Source organism: Vespa mandarinia, chromosome 19 (genome assembly GCF_050613455.1).
Source record: "Vespa mandarinia isolate Hongniang chromosome 19, ASM5061345v1, whole genome shotgun sequence".
NCBI lineage: Eukaryota > Metazoa > Arthropoda > Insecta > Hymenoptera > Vespidae > Vespa > Vespa mandarinia.
The window spans coordinates 4,032,734-4,050,410 of NC_140828.1; the positions used below are offsets into that span (position 1 = coordinate 4,032,734).

Genomic DNA, 17,677 nt, shown 5'->3' on the forward strand with positions numbered 1-17,677 from the left:
GAATAAATTCTTAATCATATTATGATCTTTTCTGATATGCTATGAATGCTGATCTATAAATTACAACTGAAATATATCAGTATCCTCTTTTCGTCAGGAAAATTGAATAGAAGATAGACGCAACCCAAACGGAAGATGACTGTTTTGTCGCTTTCACTTCCAAAGACCACATTTAGAGAGTGAATAAAAAAAGAGAAAGAAATGCATCGATAAAGGTAGAGAGAGTGAGAGAGAAAAAGAGGAGAGAGAGAGAGAGAGAGAGAGAAAGATACATTGTCATATGCGTGCGTGCGTGCGTGCATGCGTGCATGAATTCTTCGAGTATCGTTGCCAGTAGTCTCCAACACTTCGTGACTTCCGCTACTAAGGAACAAGTTGCGCGCTACAGACTCATATGTGACCGTCTATGGCCGGATATGGAGAAGAATCGAGCTACCAAATCGTTAGACAGAATTGCCGCCACGTCGTGTAAGGAAATTCTTATGCGCATCACGCATTCACGTGTACCAAATTCTGATCGTAAACCGGTGACATCATACTTATTGTGTGTACCTATAGGTTGCGCGTAATTACATGTGCTACTTTTCTACAATTACTCTGACATATCACTCGAATATAACAAGAAGAAATTAAAAGCAATTCATTAGACAAGAATATTTCTTATTATGTCATTAGTTCATCTTCGATCTAAGCAGCGTTCAAATTTAACAAGCTAGATAACAAAAATTTACGCATACGTAATTTCATATGCAGAACTTAAACTTTGTATTATGCATATATGTGTATATACGTACGTACGTAAATCATTTTATTTATCTAATTTTTTTCTAATTTTTCTAAGACGATTGCAAGAGAGCCGATTAAATAAAAAGTACTTGCCTTCTGACTGTACCTGTTTGTAAATCTAACTGAAATGTAAATTTCACTACAAATTTCATTAGATGACAACTAAATAAAAAATTGATGGGACTACGATCGTGTATCTTTCCAGAGAAAGTCTCTGGAAGGTTTGGTGACTTGTAACAATGACGGACTACCATCGTGGTCGTTGTCGTCGTTGGCATGGTATTCAAGTGACGAAGTAGAAGAGGAGGAGGAAGAAAGAAACCTGCAGAGAATAATTAATCAGTACGCGAAACACGTACGCGCTCACACTCACGCATGGACCCATAAAACTGTAGAAAATCGCACTTATACGAAGAACGATGGAACGTACCTACGTGTACCTTCCATCCGGTTTCGAACATTGGGATCTCCAACTTTCCTACGACATAAATGCACGTGCATTATATTGAAAAGTAAAAAAAAAATAAAATAAAATAAAAAAATAAAAAATAGAAAAGAAAAGATACTTCATATTATTTTTTTCAACTATCGGATCGCTACTTTGTTTTTAAAGATTTCTTAATGATAAGAAACTAAATTCAATATATTATTAAATTAATAGTAAAATATGTGCCAGAGATTATTATACTAATTACACAGATTATATAACTTACATTACTTAATTATTTGTTAATTTTCTAAAACTTTCGTTAAAAGTTAGATTATTAAAACTTTTGTAATAGATACCGATACAAATATTTTATAATGCTTCAAAATAATTCGTCCGTAAAGAGTTCATTTCTTTATCTTTATGCTGTTATAAATAACGAATTTTATTTTTTTAAGGAAAGAACATCGTAGATAATATTTTCAATAAACTTATTGTTTTGTTATGTTTAGCTATTTGGCAAATAACCTTCTAAATATACTACGCTATTAACAAATATATGAAAAGAATTTTTATGAAATAATATTCGAATTTGTATCTTATTTTGGAAAGTAATTAATTACATACGGAAACGCAATGCAAGAACTTGAAAGAAAAGTAGAGCGTACAAATTAGATAGGCACGTTTAGGCATTAGGAGAGGATACTAATTGAAAGACAAACGATTACAGCCCGGTACGAAACAAAGGAAAATAAAAACAGAAATATAGGTAGCGGATATTTTCTTACATAAAAGTTACGTGTATTTATAATTATTTTGTGTATGTTGTTCAATTGTAATTAAACTTATTATCGAAGGACATTGAATAAATATTTTTTATGTTTCGATAGCTATTCGATTTATTAGATATATACAATAACAAAATGGAAATGGTGAAACATGATAAGTTTAAACTGTTAACAAATTTTATTCAAAATTCATCATAAAATTCGTCATTAAAAAGCACAATATTAGGTCAGAATGGTAACAAGCGTGAAATGTTAATTAAAATTTTTTTTTCTACGAAATTGCGGTCATGTGCGGGATATTTGCAGTATAACTGGTTATTATCTGTTGCAAGAGTGTGAATAATTTAAATAATAATTAACTTCCATTTGGGTGTAGACGTTAACAAGTTACACCTGGTGTATTCCTAGTCAACAAAGTATTTTACAGCTAGATCTTAATTGAACTACGCTTTAATTAGTAAAATCTATGAGTTTACATTGTTTTCACTTCATTATGCCAATACGTTGGCACAGTTAACGCTATTATTCGTAAAACGTCGACCTATAAGAACGGTCAAATATGGTTATAAATTTTGTTAATAATATTTAATGTTAACCACATAATTACTATCATCTTTTAAAAATATTATGTGTCGATATACCGATGTGTGATTTTTATTTGTATTGTTTTTATATTTAATTTTTCATATAAATCAAAAGAAAGAATCGCATGTTAACTTAAAGAATGAATTACAAACCAAAATAAGATAACAGATGGCTCGACAAACTGTCGATGAAAGCACTTAATCGTAATCATTTTCTTAATTACACACAATCGCTGAATGTGCTTTAAAGATCGATACAACGACACAACGAAAGTTACAACTCACTTTAACGAAGAAAATCGTCTAGACTTACACTATGCTGGTATGCCAATATTGACACATCTCTTACGAAACAAAGAGACTTGCGATATCGTCTATTCCCGATCTTATAAAAACTTATAAACGTATCGGTTTACAGCAGGTATGTCGCACATAAACGCATTCAAATATTTCAAATGGTAAAAGAATACATATAATAAAATAAATAAATATATGACACCACGAATACATTCCGTGTCGTCATTAAGCATATTTTCTTTTTGCATTTATTTTTACAAAACTCGTACAACGTAGAATTTATAAACAACATATCTACGAACATGAAGTAACTTTTAATTATATTATCTATTATTATAAGGTGTACATCATTTTTTCAACAAAATTATATAATATAAATTTAACATAATGCTAATAGCTTTTACTATTGATTTTTCAAAAATAGTATAAAATAGTGTATTAAAATATGGCAATTTACGAATTTTAAAAATAATTACTTTTACTAATTAATTTCTATTTATTTTAACTTATTTTATTTTATGCACTTTACGACGTGATATATTATCCCAGATAAATAAGAGGAACTGATGATATATCTCAAGATTATAAACTCCTACTTTCAAACTTCATCTTTTGACTAGTATATGAACTATGAAATGATGCATATTCTTAGGCTTTCTTGTTATCTAGGCAAAAGCAATCAAAGTAAATGCATTTGCTTCATTATGATATTGCCATAATAACTTATTTTTTTAGACATATCAATCGCTATGATCTTTTCTTAATTAATTTGGTAGATTAAAGTCTAGGTCTATTAGAATTCCCAGGAAGTATATGTTGCGGTCCATGGTGTTATAACAGCCCATGGTGGAAACTGAACTAAAAATTGTTTAAATCTTAAGGATTTCTGGTGTTTTCCATGCAAAGTATGACCAGCCAGTGCAATAGATAAAGAAGGAACCTTTTCTAGGGAATATACCTAAAATATATTAATTAGTTAATATAAAAGTACTTCATAAAAAAATTAAATTAGTTAATAAAAAACTCACATTTAATTCAATAGAAAATGTATAAGGAATACAGTCAGAGGCACAAGCATAATAAATGAAATAAGTTTCTCTACCATTCCACATAGGACCTTTTAATGGTTCCATATTTGATATACTCCACTTTTCTAAATGGACATCTTTATATGGAGAAAGAATTATACCTATATGGTCTGGACCTAAATATAATAAATTGTTTTTAGATTGTGCTACAAATTTATATCAACTCTTTTTCTAAATTTTATACTATTATTACCTGTTACATTAAAGGTAAAGCTTGTAACATTATGTTTAGTAATTTTTGATATAAGATCTAATTTTGTTGGAACATTTATAAATGGTGCAGGTCCTGATATCCAACTAGTCTTCCTATAAAATCATAATTTTATTAAACATTTTTTTATAAAGATAATTTTTAACTAATGATAATAACAATTATTTATAACACAAACTACCTAAAAAAGTATATGAATATATGTTTACCATAAAAATGTTGTAACTGGCATTAAATATGGTAAACCACAATATAATTCTTTCTCACAATCTTTAATTGTTGGTGTAACAGCATTAACTTCTGGTACCATAGCTTGTACACTTTGGGGACTATTCATATCTAAGTCAACAAGCCAATATCCTGTTCCAGAATATCTAAGACTACCATCAAAATTGTAATATTGTCTTTGTGTGTGCTACATATAAAGAAGAAAGAAATGCTTCAATATATTGCGAATGTATATGTGAATAATGATTAATTAATTATATTCTAGATTTTACCGCTATCATAAAACGTTGTGGTGCAAGAGATAATAGATTGCCACTATAAGGAAAACCAAGAGGTGTTAGAATTAATATACCAATTGCTATCAAAAATATTCCTGTTAATACACTTATAATTCGTTCTGCATTCTTTATTAAAATTACTATAGGCATCTGAAAAAAGTATTTGAAAAAATATATTATATAATATAAAGACAATAATAAAATTGCATTCTCATTATTTATAAAAAGTTATTTATATAATAAATATGAAGTACAATACAAACCAACTTACCGTAAAACTAAATAGTAAGCAAAATAATAATGACAATATATTAGCTATAACAACTTCAGAGTTAAGGCTACCACCAGAACGTCCCATTATGGGAATAAAAAGATACAAAGCACCAATTGTTAAATAAAATGATTGCATATAGGGTAAAGTCAGCATTCCTATGTGGTAACAAAGCCATTTCCAACCTATAGAATTAAATTATATATATATATATATATAATTTAATGTATATGTTTTATATATATATATATATATATATATATATATATATATATATATAATATTATATATAACAATATATATATATATATATATATATATATATATATAATATTATATATAACAATATATATATATATATATATTGTTACATGATAAAATGTCTTTTGATAATAAGAAGTGATATAATTTAAGATAAATTAATACCTCTCCATTTGTAGAAAAAGTTAAGACGTAATATATTTCCAATAGCAGGGAAAAAAACCCAATGTAAAGGTATAAAACCGGATTTTATCTTAAGTAAAACACATAAGAAAAGTATTATTATCCATGTAACAGAGTATGCATCGCAATACATTTGATACAAAATCCACATGGAATTTATTTCCTGTAAAATTCAAATTATTCAATACATACGATATATTTGTTTGTAATTTTTACAAATACTATTATATATATTATACAATTTCCATAAAATTGAAAATCTTCACAAAATATAGATTAATTGGAAATTTAATTATGTTTTAGTTGCTTTTACTTTTGACTAATATTACTTTTATCTATTAATAATAGCATGATCACAATTTAAAATACTGTAAATACAATGTGATGGATACATAATCATTTACCTTCTTTTGTCGAGTTCCAACGTACAAGAATAAAATCATTGACATGAAAACAGTTGGACAAACATATAAAAAGAATAACCATGCTGGTCTTACATACCAACTCATAACTTTTCCTAATTTCGTAAGAGTTAGTGCAATTGCTGTACATGTAAATGAAGATAAGAGCCATGAACTAACAATAATAGCGATGCACATTAATAAATTTTTTAGATATGTGAACTTTTTGGCATCTAGATAACAAAATATAAGTTTATATCAGTAATATAGAAAATAATAATATCATAAAAAACTTTTTTTGCTCTTATAGTCAATCATATCAGCACAGATATTCATATTTACCTCTGCGTGCATTTTGCATATTCATATATACAGAATATATTCCTATAGAAATACTGAGAACATTTATTGTACTTGAAATATACAATGGCCATCTGATCACGAATGCACCTAAAAAATCAAAAAATACAAGACTTTCTACTGCATTTTGTGATGTTCTATCTGGCATAAAATCCTCCAGCATTATTCCTTGAGCAAGAGCAAGAATATTATCTCCAGTTCTTTGTAAAGATCCTAACGGTATTTGATCTACTGTATCAAATTTTGTATGGTAAACATAACCATTAGTTGACCAAGCAAAGTCTACACCTGGACAAAATATATTAAATATAAATACTTTGTCAATTATATTTCTAAATAAAAATAAGAAATATATATATACTACCAGAAATATTTCCAAAATCTCTAAATATTCGGAAATCGGTATCTCCAGGAACAATGCCACTTTCGAATATTTCTTGAGCCAAGGACGATGCAAATGGATATGGAACTGATTTAGAATAAATCTGAGAAAAAGAATTATTATGAAATAAAATCAAATATATATAATGCATGAAATAAACAGATATAAATTTGAAATACCTCCAAAATCCATGGACTATCAGGACCAGCTTGAAACAATAATTCTCTACCACCTGCACCACATGCTTCTAAATTTATAAAAGTTCTAATCTCTTTAGCCCAAGAATGTTGCGTTATAAAACCATGTGAAGCCTATGAAATAAAAATTATATCTTCCTATAAATTTAATTTTGTTTAAATTTAAATTAATCTGGAAGTACCTCTAATAGATTTTCCTCTGCTCCATTAAATAAAAAAATAATATTATGCTTTAATAACTGTGGACTGTAAGCCATTACACGTAATATTTCTAACATCACAGCACATCCAGCAGCATCATCGGAACCACCTATCATTATATGCCATGATATTCTTTGAATATATTAAGAATAAATCAATTTTGCTTAGAAACAATGTTATTATGTTACATGAAATACATTTACCTGGACTCTCTGGAAAGGTATCAAAATGACAATTCATCAATAAACTATGCTTTACTGGATTATGTGGCCCAATTTTAACAATAACATTCTGAACATTTCTATATACATTTGTCATGCCATCTAAAAACTTCAATGGAAATGATCCACTATGTTTTGTTATATCAAGCGTAATTTTATGATTTTCATGCGCCTTATTAACTATTTCATTAATTGCTATAGTTAAATATTTCACGGCTAACACTTCGTTTTCATAACTCCCAACGATTCGTGGACCAATAGATGTAAGATTTATTATGTGATTACGTGCTCTCTCGGCAATAAATCTACCAGGATAAAGTTCTTCATTTTCTATCATACATGCTTCTGGTAAATTTTTCTCAAACGCAATAATAATGAATGATACAAATAGAAAAAAAGTAAGCACAAAAAAAAGATGTGGAGTTTCATTTGGCAGTATATCTTTTCTCGTAGAAATTATTCTATTCTCTCGTGAATTACTATCTGAATATCTGCGTGTAGTATGCTGGCGCAATCTGACTCCATCTCTCTGAAACTTAATATATTTTCATACTTAAAAAAAAATAGCTAATTTTATATATAAAATAAATAAATAATATCATCTATAATGTTCACTAAAGTACACGAAAAATGAAAAAAAGCCTTACCATGATGCTTTATTATTTATTTTTACAGAACGTATCTTATCGCGAGAAGAAAATTTTAGAAAACGTTGAAAGAAATATAATAAGAATTTCACGAACGAAATTGCGTCACGTTACTCTGCAGACTGCATAGTACCGCATCGAAAGCAACTTTTGTGCCTTTTAAGTAAAAAAAGTTATAAAGCACGCACTGTTTCTTTCCTCGATGGTCGTTCTTCTTGTTATTTTTATTTACAAAGTCAACTTTTTAAATTATACTCTATTTTTCTTTGACACGATTATTCAAAACTGAGGAATTAAATAGTTGTACATTAGAATGTTTTTTTTTTTTTTTTTTTTTTTTTTTTTTTTTTTTTTTTTTGTAAAGATGCAAAGGTGAATGACGATTATATCTAATCTTACTAGAATGATACGTACTTTTTTTTCATTATTATCTCATCGTTATTGGTCTCTTTTTTATGTAATCTTATTCAATATTAATGTATCTACGGTCGTTTGTATAAATTTAAATTAGGTTATGACAAAGATTCGACATCGTCGACGAGTATATCTTTCCTTGAAGAGAAAAGAATATATTCAACATTAATAAAAAAAATTCACTGATATTAATAAAAAACAAATTAACTTTCAGTTAGTTTTTCCAAACGTTCGTTTATCATTAGGTATTCAAGCACTTGACGGTACACATAGTACGATTCATAAAGAGATAGCGATTTTGTTTGATATACTCGATGATACGTATAATACACATATGTATATCTCTGTTATCATCTGAAACTACCTATATACGTATGTAGAATAATATTGTTTAATACAAAAGCATTTCTTACCAAATTCTGAAATTCTAAATTAATTTATCACTTCAAATTATTCAAAATCACTATAATATATCTTTCGTCAATATATAAATTATTTCCTTTTTTGCTATAAAGCGTATTATAAAATACCGATATATATGGTTCTAGTTCGCGCAATTATTATTGTAAAAATGTAAATTGTTGCTATTTGTTGATTTGTTGAAATTCAATACAATAATTTACATATATTACAATAAAAGAAAATATAATTTTTTAAAACTGTGCATATACCTAATATTTGTAATCGTCATAATAAACTTCGTTATTAATTATATCGACGTAGAAAGTTGTCCAGTATGTATAAGTAAATGATAATGGAAGAATTAAGAGGTTAGATGGATATATTGAAATGTGATGATTATCAAAATATTAAAACGATATTTGTGACACAATGAAAAGGAGTAAAATTTTAACAAACGTTTAATTTTATTAGTTTTTGATGCTTTTTTTACCATTAATTGTGGTGAATTTCACGTGTATCTATAATCATCACATTTAATCATTTCCTCGATTATATACGTAACAATTATATAGGTAAATGTGTCTCGATATTTTTATAGAAAAAAGTTTTTTACGATATAAATATGACATTAAATATATCAGAGAAATGAAAATTATAATAAAATTGACAGTACTTAATAATTTAATACTACGTTAATACTATAGTATTTACATTTATTATTAAAAAAGTAAATCAAGATCTGCAAAACATAAAGAATTCTATTTAAAATTCATAACGAACAATTCAGTAAACTTTATCATTTTAATGTGAATAAATTAAATGTGTTTTAGACAAGAATAACTTAAGATACTATGTATATAAATCTGTTAATAACACATGCCATATATAAACATTTTATCAAGATCGAATGTACATAGATTATAAATTTTTATGTGTGTATTAAACATAATATATATTAATCAAAATATGTTTATTGTTTTATAGATATAAATATTATTTGATAAAAATTTAATCTACAAATAAAATAATCTTGATAATCTAAAATGGAAAATATTATACTAATAAGCTGGCTGAACAAGATACTACTATTATTCTGTATAGCAAGTATATTATTGTGTTTAATTATTCAACAATGGGTTGGAGTTATATCTGTACCTATATATATTTCACTTTCATGGACTGCATTTGTCATGATCGTATCAATGTGGCTTAGTTGTGTTTTACTTAGATTTACATTAAAGAGAACTGTGCCAATTAATATAGAATTTATAAAAAAATGGATTTATAAAAGATTACCAAAATATTTAGAGTTAGAATCTTTGAGCACAACAGAAAAACATAAGATTCCAATATTAGAAAATAAATGTAATTATAAAGTACATAGAAAAGTTATCAATACAGAAAATATCAATAATTTATCTAATGGAGATTCCTTATCAAAAAAAAAATATATATATGTAGATGATATAATAAGAAAAATCAACCTTGACTATATAGATGTTTGGTACAAAAATATAAGTACTGATAAAGCATTTCCTAATGAAGCCCAAACATTATTAAAAATGTTACTAATAAAAATATTGCAAAAAGTTAATTCGATAGATAAATTAAAGCTTGCTAACAAAATGGCTGATGTAGTATTATTACATTTAAAAGAATATCGTAGGTAATTATGATTATACCTGATAAATTATATCTTATAACACCATTTTGTTTTCCTTTTATTTCAATTTTTTATACATTTTACAGAGCATTGCGTAGAGTTGAAAAGGGTACTTCTACAAATCTAGAGGAAGCATACAGATGTTTACATCCTGGATCTCGAAGTGTACTAACTTTGGAACATATATTTCATCGTCTAGTTACTGTTTTAGCTCAAGAATTTTTACAGTGGGAACTAACTAGTTCATTACCTTGTAAATTATTAGTATCTATTTTAGCCAGAAAACTATTGACAATGATACAAACAATAAGTTGTCCTAATTGGATGTTTGAAAGTTTATTAAAGTTACTGCAGAGTATATCAAAAGAAGCCAGCAAACAGTGGACGAAAGATGATGTAAATATAACGTACATAGACATAAAATGAAATAATTCAGTAAATAATTGCTATTAATTTCAGGACATTGTTCCTGTAGGATTGAATGATGGTATAACATTTGCAATGACTACGGTAATTCCACATCCTCTACTCCAACCTGTAATTTCTAATAAGTCAATGACAAAATTTATGCAAGAAAATCAAAATTTATCATTGCCAATCAATATTGAAAAACAATCTTTAAGTTTGAAAGGTTTAACAGTACAGCATAGAGGTCTTTGGGCAGATGTAAATATATCAGAGATGGATACAGAAATTGATAATAACAGAATATCACCGATATATGAAGAACCTACGGATTTTGCCACAACTATTGCAAGACTAAGAAATTTATTACAGCAAAAGTCTACTGCAACTACACCATTGTAAGTTATGAAAGCTTTTATAATATTTATATTATTCATTTAAAATTTATTATTGCAGACGTACAGAAGAAAAATCCTATGTAATATGTGAAGTTAATCAGTTTATAAATTTATGTATACCATGGACAGAATTTCATACAACAGCAGATGGTTCACAGCAATTATTATATTGCATTCAATTTGATGATGTTGAACAGCGTGGAGTAGATTTATTTGAAACTACAACAGCCACAGTTAAAAGACAACATTCTGACTTTGTTCAATTACATAATTCTCTGGAAGAGGGAAGATTATATAGAATTTAATAAATTCAATTTATAAATTGATCTATAAATATAAATTTATTTATTTTTTATAGATACCATCAATAGCCAGTATTGTGTCAGAATTAGAATTGCCAGAAGGTGGACGTGTGGAGATGGAAACTTATTTACGAAATCTTTGTATACGTTTGGCCAATGAATGTCCAACGCAATTAAGACATTTTTTGCGACCAAGTAGTAATGCAGGAAAAAAAGCAGATATAGTTGCACCACGATTTGATAGATTTTTAGCTAAAACTGTCAGTGGAGTATTCAATACTTTAAAAACAGTTGTACCTGGATTTGAAATAGATTCAGAAGAAGAAGTTATGCCATTACCAACATTGATACCTTTATCTGATATACCATGGAGATTCGTAGAAGATATTAAATCAGTGAGTAGATATAGTGCTGTCTTATTCAGTCGTATAAATTATATAAAAGGATTGTAAAATCAAAATACAAGATATATTAGATTATATTATATTATTATTGCAGAAAAATTTAGCAAACGAATTGCAACAATTGGTGGCTGAAAGAATCGATTATTGTTCTGTAGATACAGCATATGAAGCAGTTGATAGTATGGAAGGCAGTGGAGATTCTGAATTAATGGCAAATTGGTGGGATATAGTTAACACTCCTTACGATGGTAAGAAAATTTAATCAATTCTAGTTTAATAAAATCTATAATATTTTATATCTTATAGAAGAAATGGAAGAATTAGATTCGAAATTATCTTTAACATGTGTTGTTATCGATTTAATTTGTGAGGTATTGACTGGTATTGGAAGTAACAATGTGTTACAACAAGAAGCTGTTGTTCGATGGGCTAAATTGTTATTTGGAAATGTCACTGAACCTCTTATAGAGGTAATTCTTATGCCAATATATAAAATATATAAAATATTACTATTTGTTATGCATTTATATATATGTACATAATTATTTCCAGAAAATTATTTCGAAGTTATCAGACAATTTAAGTAATATGTCATTTACATGTAATTCACAAAGTAACGTCACAGCAGAATCTGTTGTACTTGTAAAGGATAAAATATTTGAAATATTGCAAACAAAAATCCCAAGTGATATGAAACTTATTTTTGGAGAGGAAGATACACAGAAGATTCTAAAATATTTACTTACTTCATATGAAATAAAAAAGATTAATCTGGATTTAAATATGCAAATGTTAGATGTCTTGATGTCACAATTATTGATTTCCTGTAAAACAAATCATGATTTATATTGATTATTATATTTTGTGTAACTTGATGCAACAGAAGTTTACATAGTATAAGAAAAAATTAATCAAATACTTTAGTAATGTATTAGAAAGATGCTCTGTGTATGTGTGTTAATTGCATGTTCATTAAAAAATGAAAAATTGTGTACCTGATCATATATTTGCAATAAGAAATGTCAAGTATTTATTTAGTAGTATCTCTTGCAGAATAATAGATAATAAGGATTATATATAATTTGTAAATCAGTATGATGTTTCTATATCAATGTTTAATAATATGAATATTTAATGAATCATCTTTGTACAGTATTTTTTAATCGAATTTTAATTATTTTCAGAATAACTTTTTTTTTAATATATGTCTATATATGTGTGTATTGTTATAATGTAATAGCTTTTAAAATAATATAATTTTCTGTATTGTTATTTATATTTATATATTTCTGCAAAATATATCTATAAGATGATTGTATTGCAATATTAATCTATAGGTTATGATTAAGTAGTCTTTCTAGAAAATATGTTACGTATAAAAGAAAACATTAATATGTACATTGTTATAGATTTAATGTAAAATAGAAACATATACCAAAAATCATATATTATAATTTATGATGCATACAAAGAGTAGAGATACAATAACGTACTATTAAATGTTGCAGACCATTTAATCTTCTTTTGTTGGTTCACCTTGACCTTTTTGTTTTTCTAGTTGTGCTCTAAAATTGCAATACATTAACTAATATTTAAGAAATTATAATGATTAATACTCATCAAAAGTATAAATAAAGGCACATCATAGATGTGTACAATCATGGGAACAAGATAATATTAACCTTAAAATATTTATTACTTAATATATACCTTAATTGTTGATTAAAATCGTCTTCAACATCGTCATCATCCCAATTATCTTCCCATACACTAATATCTTCATTATCTTCATCTTTTGCCGTCCAATCTGTCATATGATTCAGCGAAATAAAGGTTATGTTTCAACATATGTAATGTGCTATTTTAAATATTAAAAATTTAATATATACCTTCTGCTGGGAATTCTTCGAATTCATCATCTTCTTCAAGTAATCCCAGATCTACTTTGATTTTATCGTTTTTACCGTCAGTCATGTTAAAGAATTTACTTGTACAAGTTATACGAATCACAGTTATACATCTGCTGTTATAAATTCTTTATGGTGGGGATACCCTCTCCATACGGCCACAGTTTCTCTTTCCATCATTCATATATTTATCTCTTCGTATTTTCTATGATAATAGCATTTGTAGTGGTATATTAGAAAAAATTTGAAAAATCAAATGTTACAAATTAAAAAGTTGTCAGGACATTAATTAATTATCAAATTAAAACAATTATTAATACAAGAACTATTGCACATTGTATAAATAATCTACATAATATTATTCGTAGCGTGATTAAATATTCATACTATATTTACCACCTTTCAGGTTATTTATATACGATATATTTTATATTTAAAAAAAGTAACTATAAATATTATTGAAGGAACTAAGTCTTTTCTTTTATGTGCAGAATATATGTATATATAATTTATTAGGATTAATATATATGTATTATTTTTGTATATACTAAATCCGACACTCGAAGTATTACCAACTTTACGCTGCTACAGATGCTTAACTACAAATAGCAGCGTGTTCATATTTTAATTACCATTAGTCTGTTAAGTTGTTTATTAGCTTACGAAAGCATATCGTTCTACGTCGTAATTAAAAATAATTATTTCAAATTTAAACGTAATAGTATTATTGCCTTATATTTAGCCGAAAAATCACAACCAGCTATTGTTCGTGAGTTCCAGCATTTACGTGTGAAAATATTTGTATATCGAACCATAAAGCGTTACAGTGATACTGATAGCGTCGCAAAATGCCATGAAGAAAAACAGCAACATCATCAGAAATGGTTCGAAAGCTGAAGCCTCGAATTCAAAGAAATTCACGTCAGAGCGCAATAAAATTGGCTAAAGATCTGAACATGTCCGACAGAAGTATACAGCGGATACTGAAAAATGAACTTAACCTTTTCGCTACGGACGCATTCTCCGGCGCGCTATATCTGCTGAACGAGCCACCGTGCTAAAAGTGTGCACTTGCGGAACAACAACAATCGCCCGTCATACGTTCAATACCGCGGCATCTTACGCAGAGCGAGTATAGTCGCCCGTAGAAAGGAAAGGGTTAAAAAATTATCGCATAATGCAATTAGAAAATATAATTTAATAATGCAATTTCGTATGGAAAGTTTGAAAGCACGGATATACACAAAGTCCTACCTCACATGCTTATATTGGTAATGCGTCTGTCGTTGGACACCATTCTTAGTACAAACAATACACTTTCTCAATCCACTTTTTCGTTTTGTTTTCGCTAGTGTAAATCGCTGGGAAGTGTCTACCAGTAAACCTAAAAGGATTTTTATCCGCAGATCTAGGAGCGCTTTGTCTAAAGTCGTCTTTATGGTATTTTCGTAAAATTTGTCGTATTAATTTAAGATGAAAAGTAGCTACAGAAATATCTTTTCCTGTTTTGTATTTATATAAACAATAAGAATTCCAAACGGCAATATCTAACAAATGAAAAAAGTACTTCTTATATCATTTTATAAATTTTCTGATAGATTTAATGGAACTAATAACCATATCACATTTGTCGACAGCGTGCATTGACGAATTATAATCGACTATACATTTGAGTTTACGTATAAATTCTTGAGTGTTATAATTTCTCTTTCCTGTACATATAAATTCGCTAGTATGGAAAGAAAACATCCTTTTTATCATGTCATTTAAGGGCCAGCAAATTACTCGATGTCCGAAAATCAATCTCGCCTTTTTTTAATTCTCAGTCTATTATAGGCATTCCTTTTCGCCTTTGCTTTACAGTCCCACAAGCATTTGTTACATTTGTATGTAATAAATTAAAAAGAGCAGGACTGCTATAATAATTATCGACATACAATGAATGACTTTTTCCCAAGTAAGGTTTCAAAAGTGTCAAAATGATATTTCCTGTTTTGCCAATCTCTTCCGTGTTCTCTGTTACATGTGAATCACTACCTGTATATACGATTGTATCTAGTACATAGTCTGTTTTACAGCCGCATAATACGTACGTTTTAATGCCAAATCGGCTTCTTTTGGCCGGTATATTAAAAGATAGTCTGCCTTTATACAGTAAAAGACTTTCATCTGTGCATAAATTTTGAAAAGGATGAAATGAGTTTTTAAACAATTTTTGAAGTTTGCTTGAAACGCTGCTAATTTTTTGCAAACGATCAGAAGACTTTTGATTATTATCAACAAAATGCAACTTTCAATAAAACTAAATATCTATCTCTGCACATAATTTTGTAAAAAATATCAGTTTTTGAAAGTTTATCTCTAGACCAATACTCGCTAAGCCGTCATTTTTTGTTTTTCGACATTAGTAGCGTACATGCGAGAAAACAGTACAGCTCGTCGACAGCTTCGTCGATCAATTTTGATGTTACGCATGTCATCATTTACTGTACGTGCCCAATAGTTATTTATCTTATCCACAATAAAATCCACAAAATCAGGTGAAAAAAATAATTGAAAATCTAATATTGCAGAGGAGAAATTTCTCTTCTGTTTGAAGTCCAGAATTGGAAGTATTCAAATTGTGAAATGTTAATTCAACATTCTCCATAGCCCATTGAATATTATTAAAAGTAGTTGATAACAAAGCATCTTCGATGTAATCATCTTCTGATTTTGACATGCTAAGTACATTTTTCCGACGAATGCTGATTGCTTTCTTTCTAGTACAAATATTATTTATTGCAGTATAGCTATCAGAATCCGATAATTTATCATACATCTCATTGTTCTCGTTTTCGATGGAGTAGCAGTTTCCTCTCCTCCTTTTGTAATTCGTATTCATTAACTTTGAGGTGTGAAAAATAAACGAAAAATATAAAATGCAATGATGTGAAAAATACAAAAAAATTAAACATTTCGAAAGTGTGAGCGAGCCTAAACAAGCGTGCTGCCGAAATGTTATTTTTATACTGCTGTTCGTTTTGTCAATCTGAAATTTTATAGCGTAAAACAAGTGTAAAATGGTTGCGATGGATAACCATGGAGATAACATATATACTCTGCTCACGAAAGTTCACGGGTAACTTAAGTCACCGTTAGTAGCGAAAGGATTAAGATGAATCCTTACAAGATACAAAAAGTACAGGATTTAACCCCAATACAAAAGGCTGTTCGTTTTCAATGATTAAAAGCACTAAAAACCTTATACGCAAGCACCGACCTCGTAAATTTGGTGTTTTCTGATGAAAAAATTTTTATAAAAGAAAAAATTCAACAATACATTAACAAACAAAATAACTGTGTGTAGTTAAAGGGCAAATCCAGCGACAATTTAAACAGTAAGTTGCTATGAGGAAACAAGTGCCTAGTTCTGTGATGATGTGGGCTACTGTTACAGCAATTGTACCAACGAAAGGTGTTAAATAATTTGATTATTGATTCCTTGGACATACAAACAATTCGATGCAAACCGCTGGATATTCCTATAGAACTCGACACCATTCCATAAAGCTCGTTCGATACAACAATTTTAAAAAAATCACATTCCACATTTCATTTCTTTGCAGCAGTGACTTCCATACTCGCCAGACTTATATCCGATGGACTTCTCCATATGGTCCAATTTGGAGGCTACAACAGAATATGAAAATGTGGAAACATAGAAATCAGTGCTTCGTCGGAAATGAAAATGAATTCCACAGAATCTCATTCGTGCAGCGTGCAATGATTTTATTGGAAGATTTGATACCATCATCCGCGTCAGAAGTAACCATATCGAACAGTGACATCACTTTCATGAAATCTAATGTGTTTTCTACATTGTTTTAAAATATTAAATAAAAAGATTCATAATTGACAAAACTACAGCATTTTTAATTGGTAACGAACGTCGAATCCTGTATATATTTCAACTACATAGTTTTTATTTT

General features: G+C 28.2%; 4 protein-coding genes across 13 annotated transcripts; 2 read left to right on the plus strand and 2 right to left on the minus strand.

Annotated features, from left to right (window-relative positions):
- Nucleotides 1-3,365: 3,365 nt before the first annotated feature.
- On the minus strand, nucleotides 3,366-8,977 carry LOC118450818 (endoplasmic reticulum metallopeptidase 1). 7 transcript variants are annotated; one of them, XM_085662865.1, is made up of 15 exons: nucleotides 8,226-8,363; nucleotides 7,812-8,096; nucleotides 7,147-7,693; nucleotides 6,925-7,052; nucleotides 6,725-6,856; nucleotides 6,528-6,648; nucleotides 6,146-6,451; nucleotides 5,807-6,036; nucleotides 5,385-5,565; nucleotides 4,959-5,143; nucleotides 4,682-4,837; nucleotides 4,391-4,596; nucleotides 4,164-4,276; nucleotides 3,911-4,086; nucleotides 3,367-3,840 (listed from the first exon to the last, which is right to left on the minus strand). In XM_085662865.1, exons 2-15 carry the CDS (start codon nucleotides 7,812-7,814, stop codon nucleotides 3,676-3,678), a joined length of 2,649 nt encoding a protein of 882 aa, XP_085518991.1. In that variant the 5' UTR covers nucleotides 7,815-8,096; nucleotides 8,226-8,363; the 3' UTR covers nucleotides 3,367-3,675. The 7 variants fall into 7 exon arrangements, with proteins under 7 accessions (XP_085518994.1, XP_085518991.1, XP_035742649.1 ...); XM_035886756.2 differs by having other exon boundaries at nucleotides 3,368-3,840; nucleotides 7,147-7,699; XM_035886758.2 differs by lacking the exons at nucleotides 7,812-8,096; nucleotides 8,226-8,363 and adding an exon at nucleotides 8,897-8,977 and having other exon boundaries at nucleotides 3,369-3,840; nucleotides 7,147-7,699.
- On the plus strand, nucleotides 8,457-12,924 carry LOC118450819 (uncharacterized). Of its 2 annotated transcripts, none has more exons than XM_085662869.1 (9): nucleotides 8,457-8,597; nucleotides 9,612-10,293; nucleotides 10,377-10,686; nucleotides 10,750-11,093; nucleotides 11,152-11,375; nucleotides 11,450-11,790; nucleotides 11,894-12,047; nucleotides 12,106-12,269; nucleotides 12,352-12,920. In XM_085662869.1, the coding sequence occupies exons 2-9, from the start codon at nucleotides 9,671-9,673 to the stop codon at nucleotides 12,649-12,651; spliced, it is 2,460 nt and encodes an 819-aa protein (XP_085518995.1). In that variant the 5' UTR covers nucleotides 8,457-8,597; nucleotides 9,612-9,670; the 3' UTR covers nucleotides 12,652-12,920. The 2 variants fall into 2 exon arrangements, with proteins under 2 accessions (XP_085518995.1, XP_085518996.1); XM_085662870.1 differs by having other exon boundaries at nucleotides 8,473-8,597; nucleotides 12,109-12,269; nucleotides 12,352-12,924.
- Nucleotides 12,486-13,911, minus strand: Sem1 (Suppressor of exocyst mutations 1). Of its 2 annotated transcripts, XM_035886761.2 has the most exons (4): nucleotides 13,689-13,911; nucleotides 13,510-13,606; nucleotides 13,293-13,364; nucleotides 12,486-12,623 (listed from the first exon to the last, which is right to left on the minus strand). In XM_035886761.2, exons 1-3 carry the CDS (start codon nucleotides 13,771-13,773, stop codon nucleotides 13,313-13,315), a joined length of 234 nt encoding a protein of 77 aa, XP_035742654.1. In that variant the 5' UTR covers nucleotides 13,774-13,911; the 3' UTR covers nucleotides 12,486-12,623; nucleotides 13,293-13,312. The 2 variants fall into 2 exon arrangements, with proteins under 2 accessions (XP_035742654.1, XP_035742653.1); XM_035886760.2 differs by lacking the exon at nucleotides 12,486-12,623 and having other exon boundaries at nucleotides 13,196-13,364.
- Nucleotides 13,808-17,609, plus strand: LOC146872399 (uncharacterized). Of its 2 annotated transcripts, none has more exons than XR_014983322.1 (2): nucleotides 13,808-14,977; nucleotides 15,059-17,609. XR_014983322.1 is itself a non-coding variant. In XM_085662871.1 (2 exons), the coding sequence occupies exons 1-2, from the start codon at nucleotides 14,910-14,912 to the stop codon at nucleotides 17,574-17,576; spliced, it is 330 nt and encodes a 109-aa protein (XP_085518997.1). In that variant the 5' UTR covers nucleotides 14,266-14,909; the 3' UTR covers nucleotides 17,577-17,609. The 2 variants fall into 2 exon arrangements, 1 of the variants encoding a protein (XP_085518997.1); XM_085662871.1 differs by having other exon boundaries at nucleotides 14,266-14,977; nucleotides 17,315-17,609.
- The last annotated feature ends 68 nt before the right edge of the window (nucleotides 17,610-17,677 follow it).

What these genes read in the sequence shown, in the direction of transcription:
- LOC118450818 (XM_035886756.2), bottom strand. An exon ending in ATAGTCCATGGATTTTGGAG is followed by an intron (nt 6,649 to 6,724) that starts GTATTTCAAATT and finishes TCTTTTTCTCAG; the next exon opens with ATTTATTCTAAATCAGTTCC. An exon ending in CACAACGTTTTATGATAGCG is followed by an intron (nt 4,597 to 4,681) that starts GTAAAATCTAGA and finishes CTTTATATGTAG; the next exon opens with CACACACAAAGACAATATTA.
- LOC118450819 (XM_085662869.1), top strand. Translation starts at nt 9,671, where the DNA reads ATGGAAAATATTATACTAATAAGCTGGCTGAACAAGATACTACTATTA. An exon ending in CATTTAAAAGAATATCGTAG is followed by an intron (nt 10,294 to 10,376) that starts GTAATTATGATT and finishes TACATTTTACAG; the next exon opens with AGCATTGCGTAGAGTTGAAA. An exon ending in TCGTAGAAGATATTAAATCA is followed by an intron (nt 11,791 to 11,893) that starts GTGAGTAGATAT and finishes TTATTATTGCAG; the next exon opens with AAAAATTTAGCAAACGAATT.
- Sem1 (XM_035886761.2), bottom strand. Translation starts at nt 13,773, where the DNA reads ATGACTGACGGTAAAAACGATAAAATCAAAGTAGATCTGGGATTACTT. An exon ending in CGAAGAATTCCCAGCAGAAG is followed by an intron (nt 13,607 to 13,688) that starts GTATATATTAAA and finishes ATCATATGACAG; the next exon opens with ATTGGACGGCAAAAGATGAA. An exon ending in GATTTTAATCAACAATTAAG is followed by an intron (nt 13,365 to 13,509) that starts GTATATATTAAG and finishes TTGCAATTTTAG; the next exon opens with AGCACAACTAGAAAAACAAA.
- LOC146872399 (XM_085662871.1), top strand. Translation starts at nt 14,910, where the DNA reads ATGCAATTTCGTATGGAAAGTTTGAAAGCACGGATATACACAAAGTCC. An exon ending in TACCTCACATGCTTATATTG is followed by an intron (nt 14,978 to 17,314) that starts GTAATGCGTCTG and finishes ATTTCTTTGCAG; the next exon opens with CAGTGACTTCCATACTCGCC.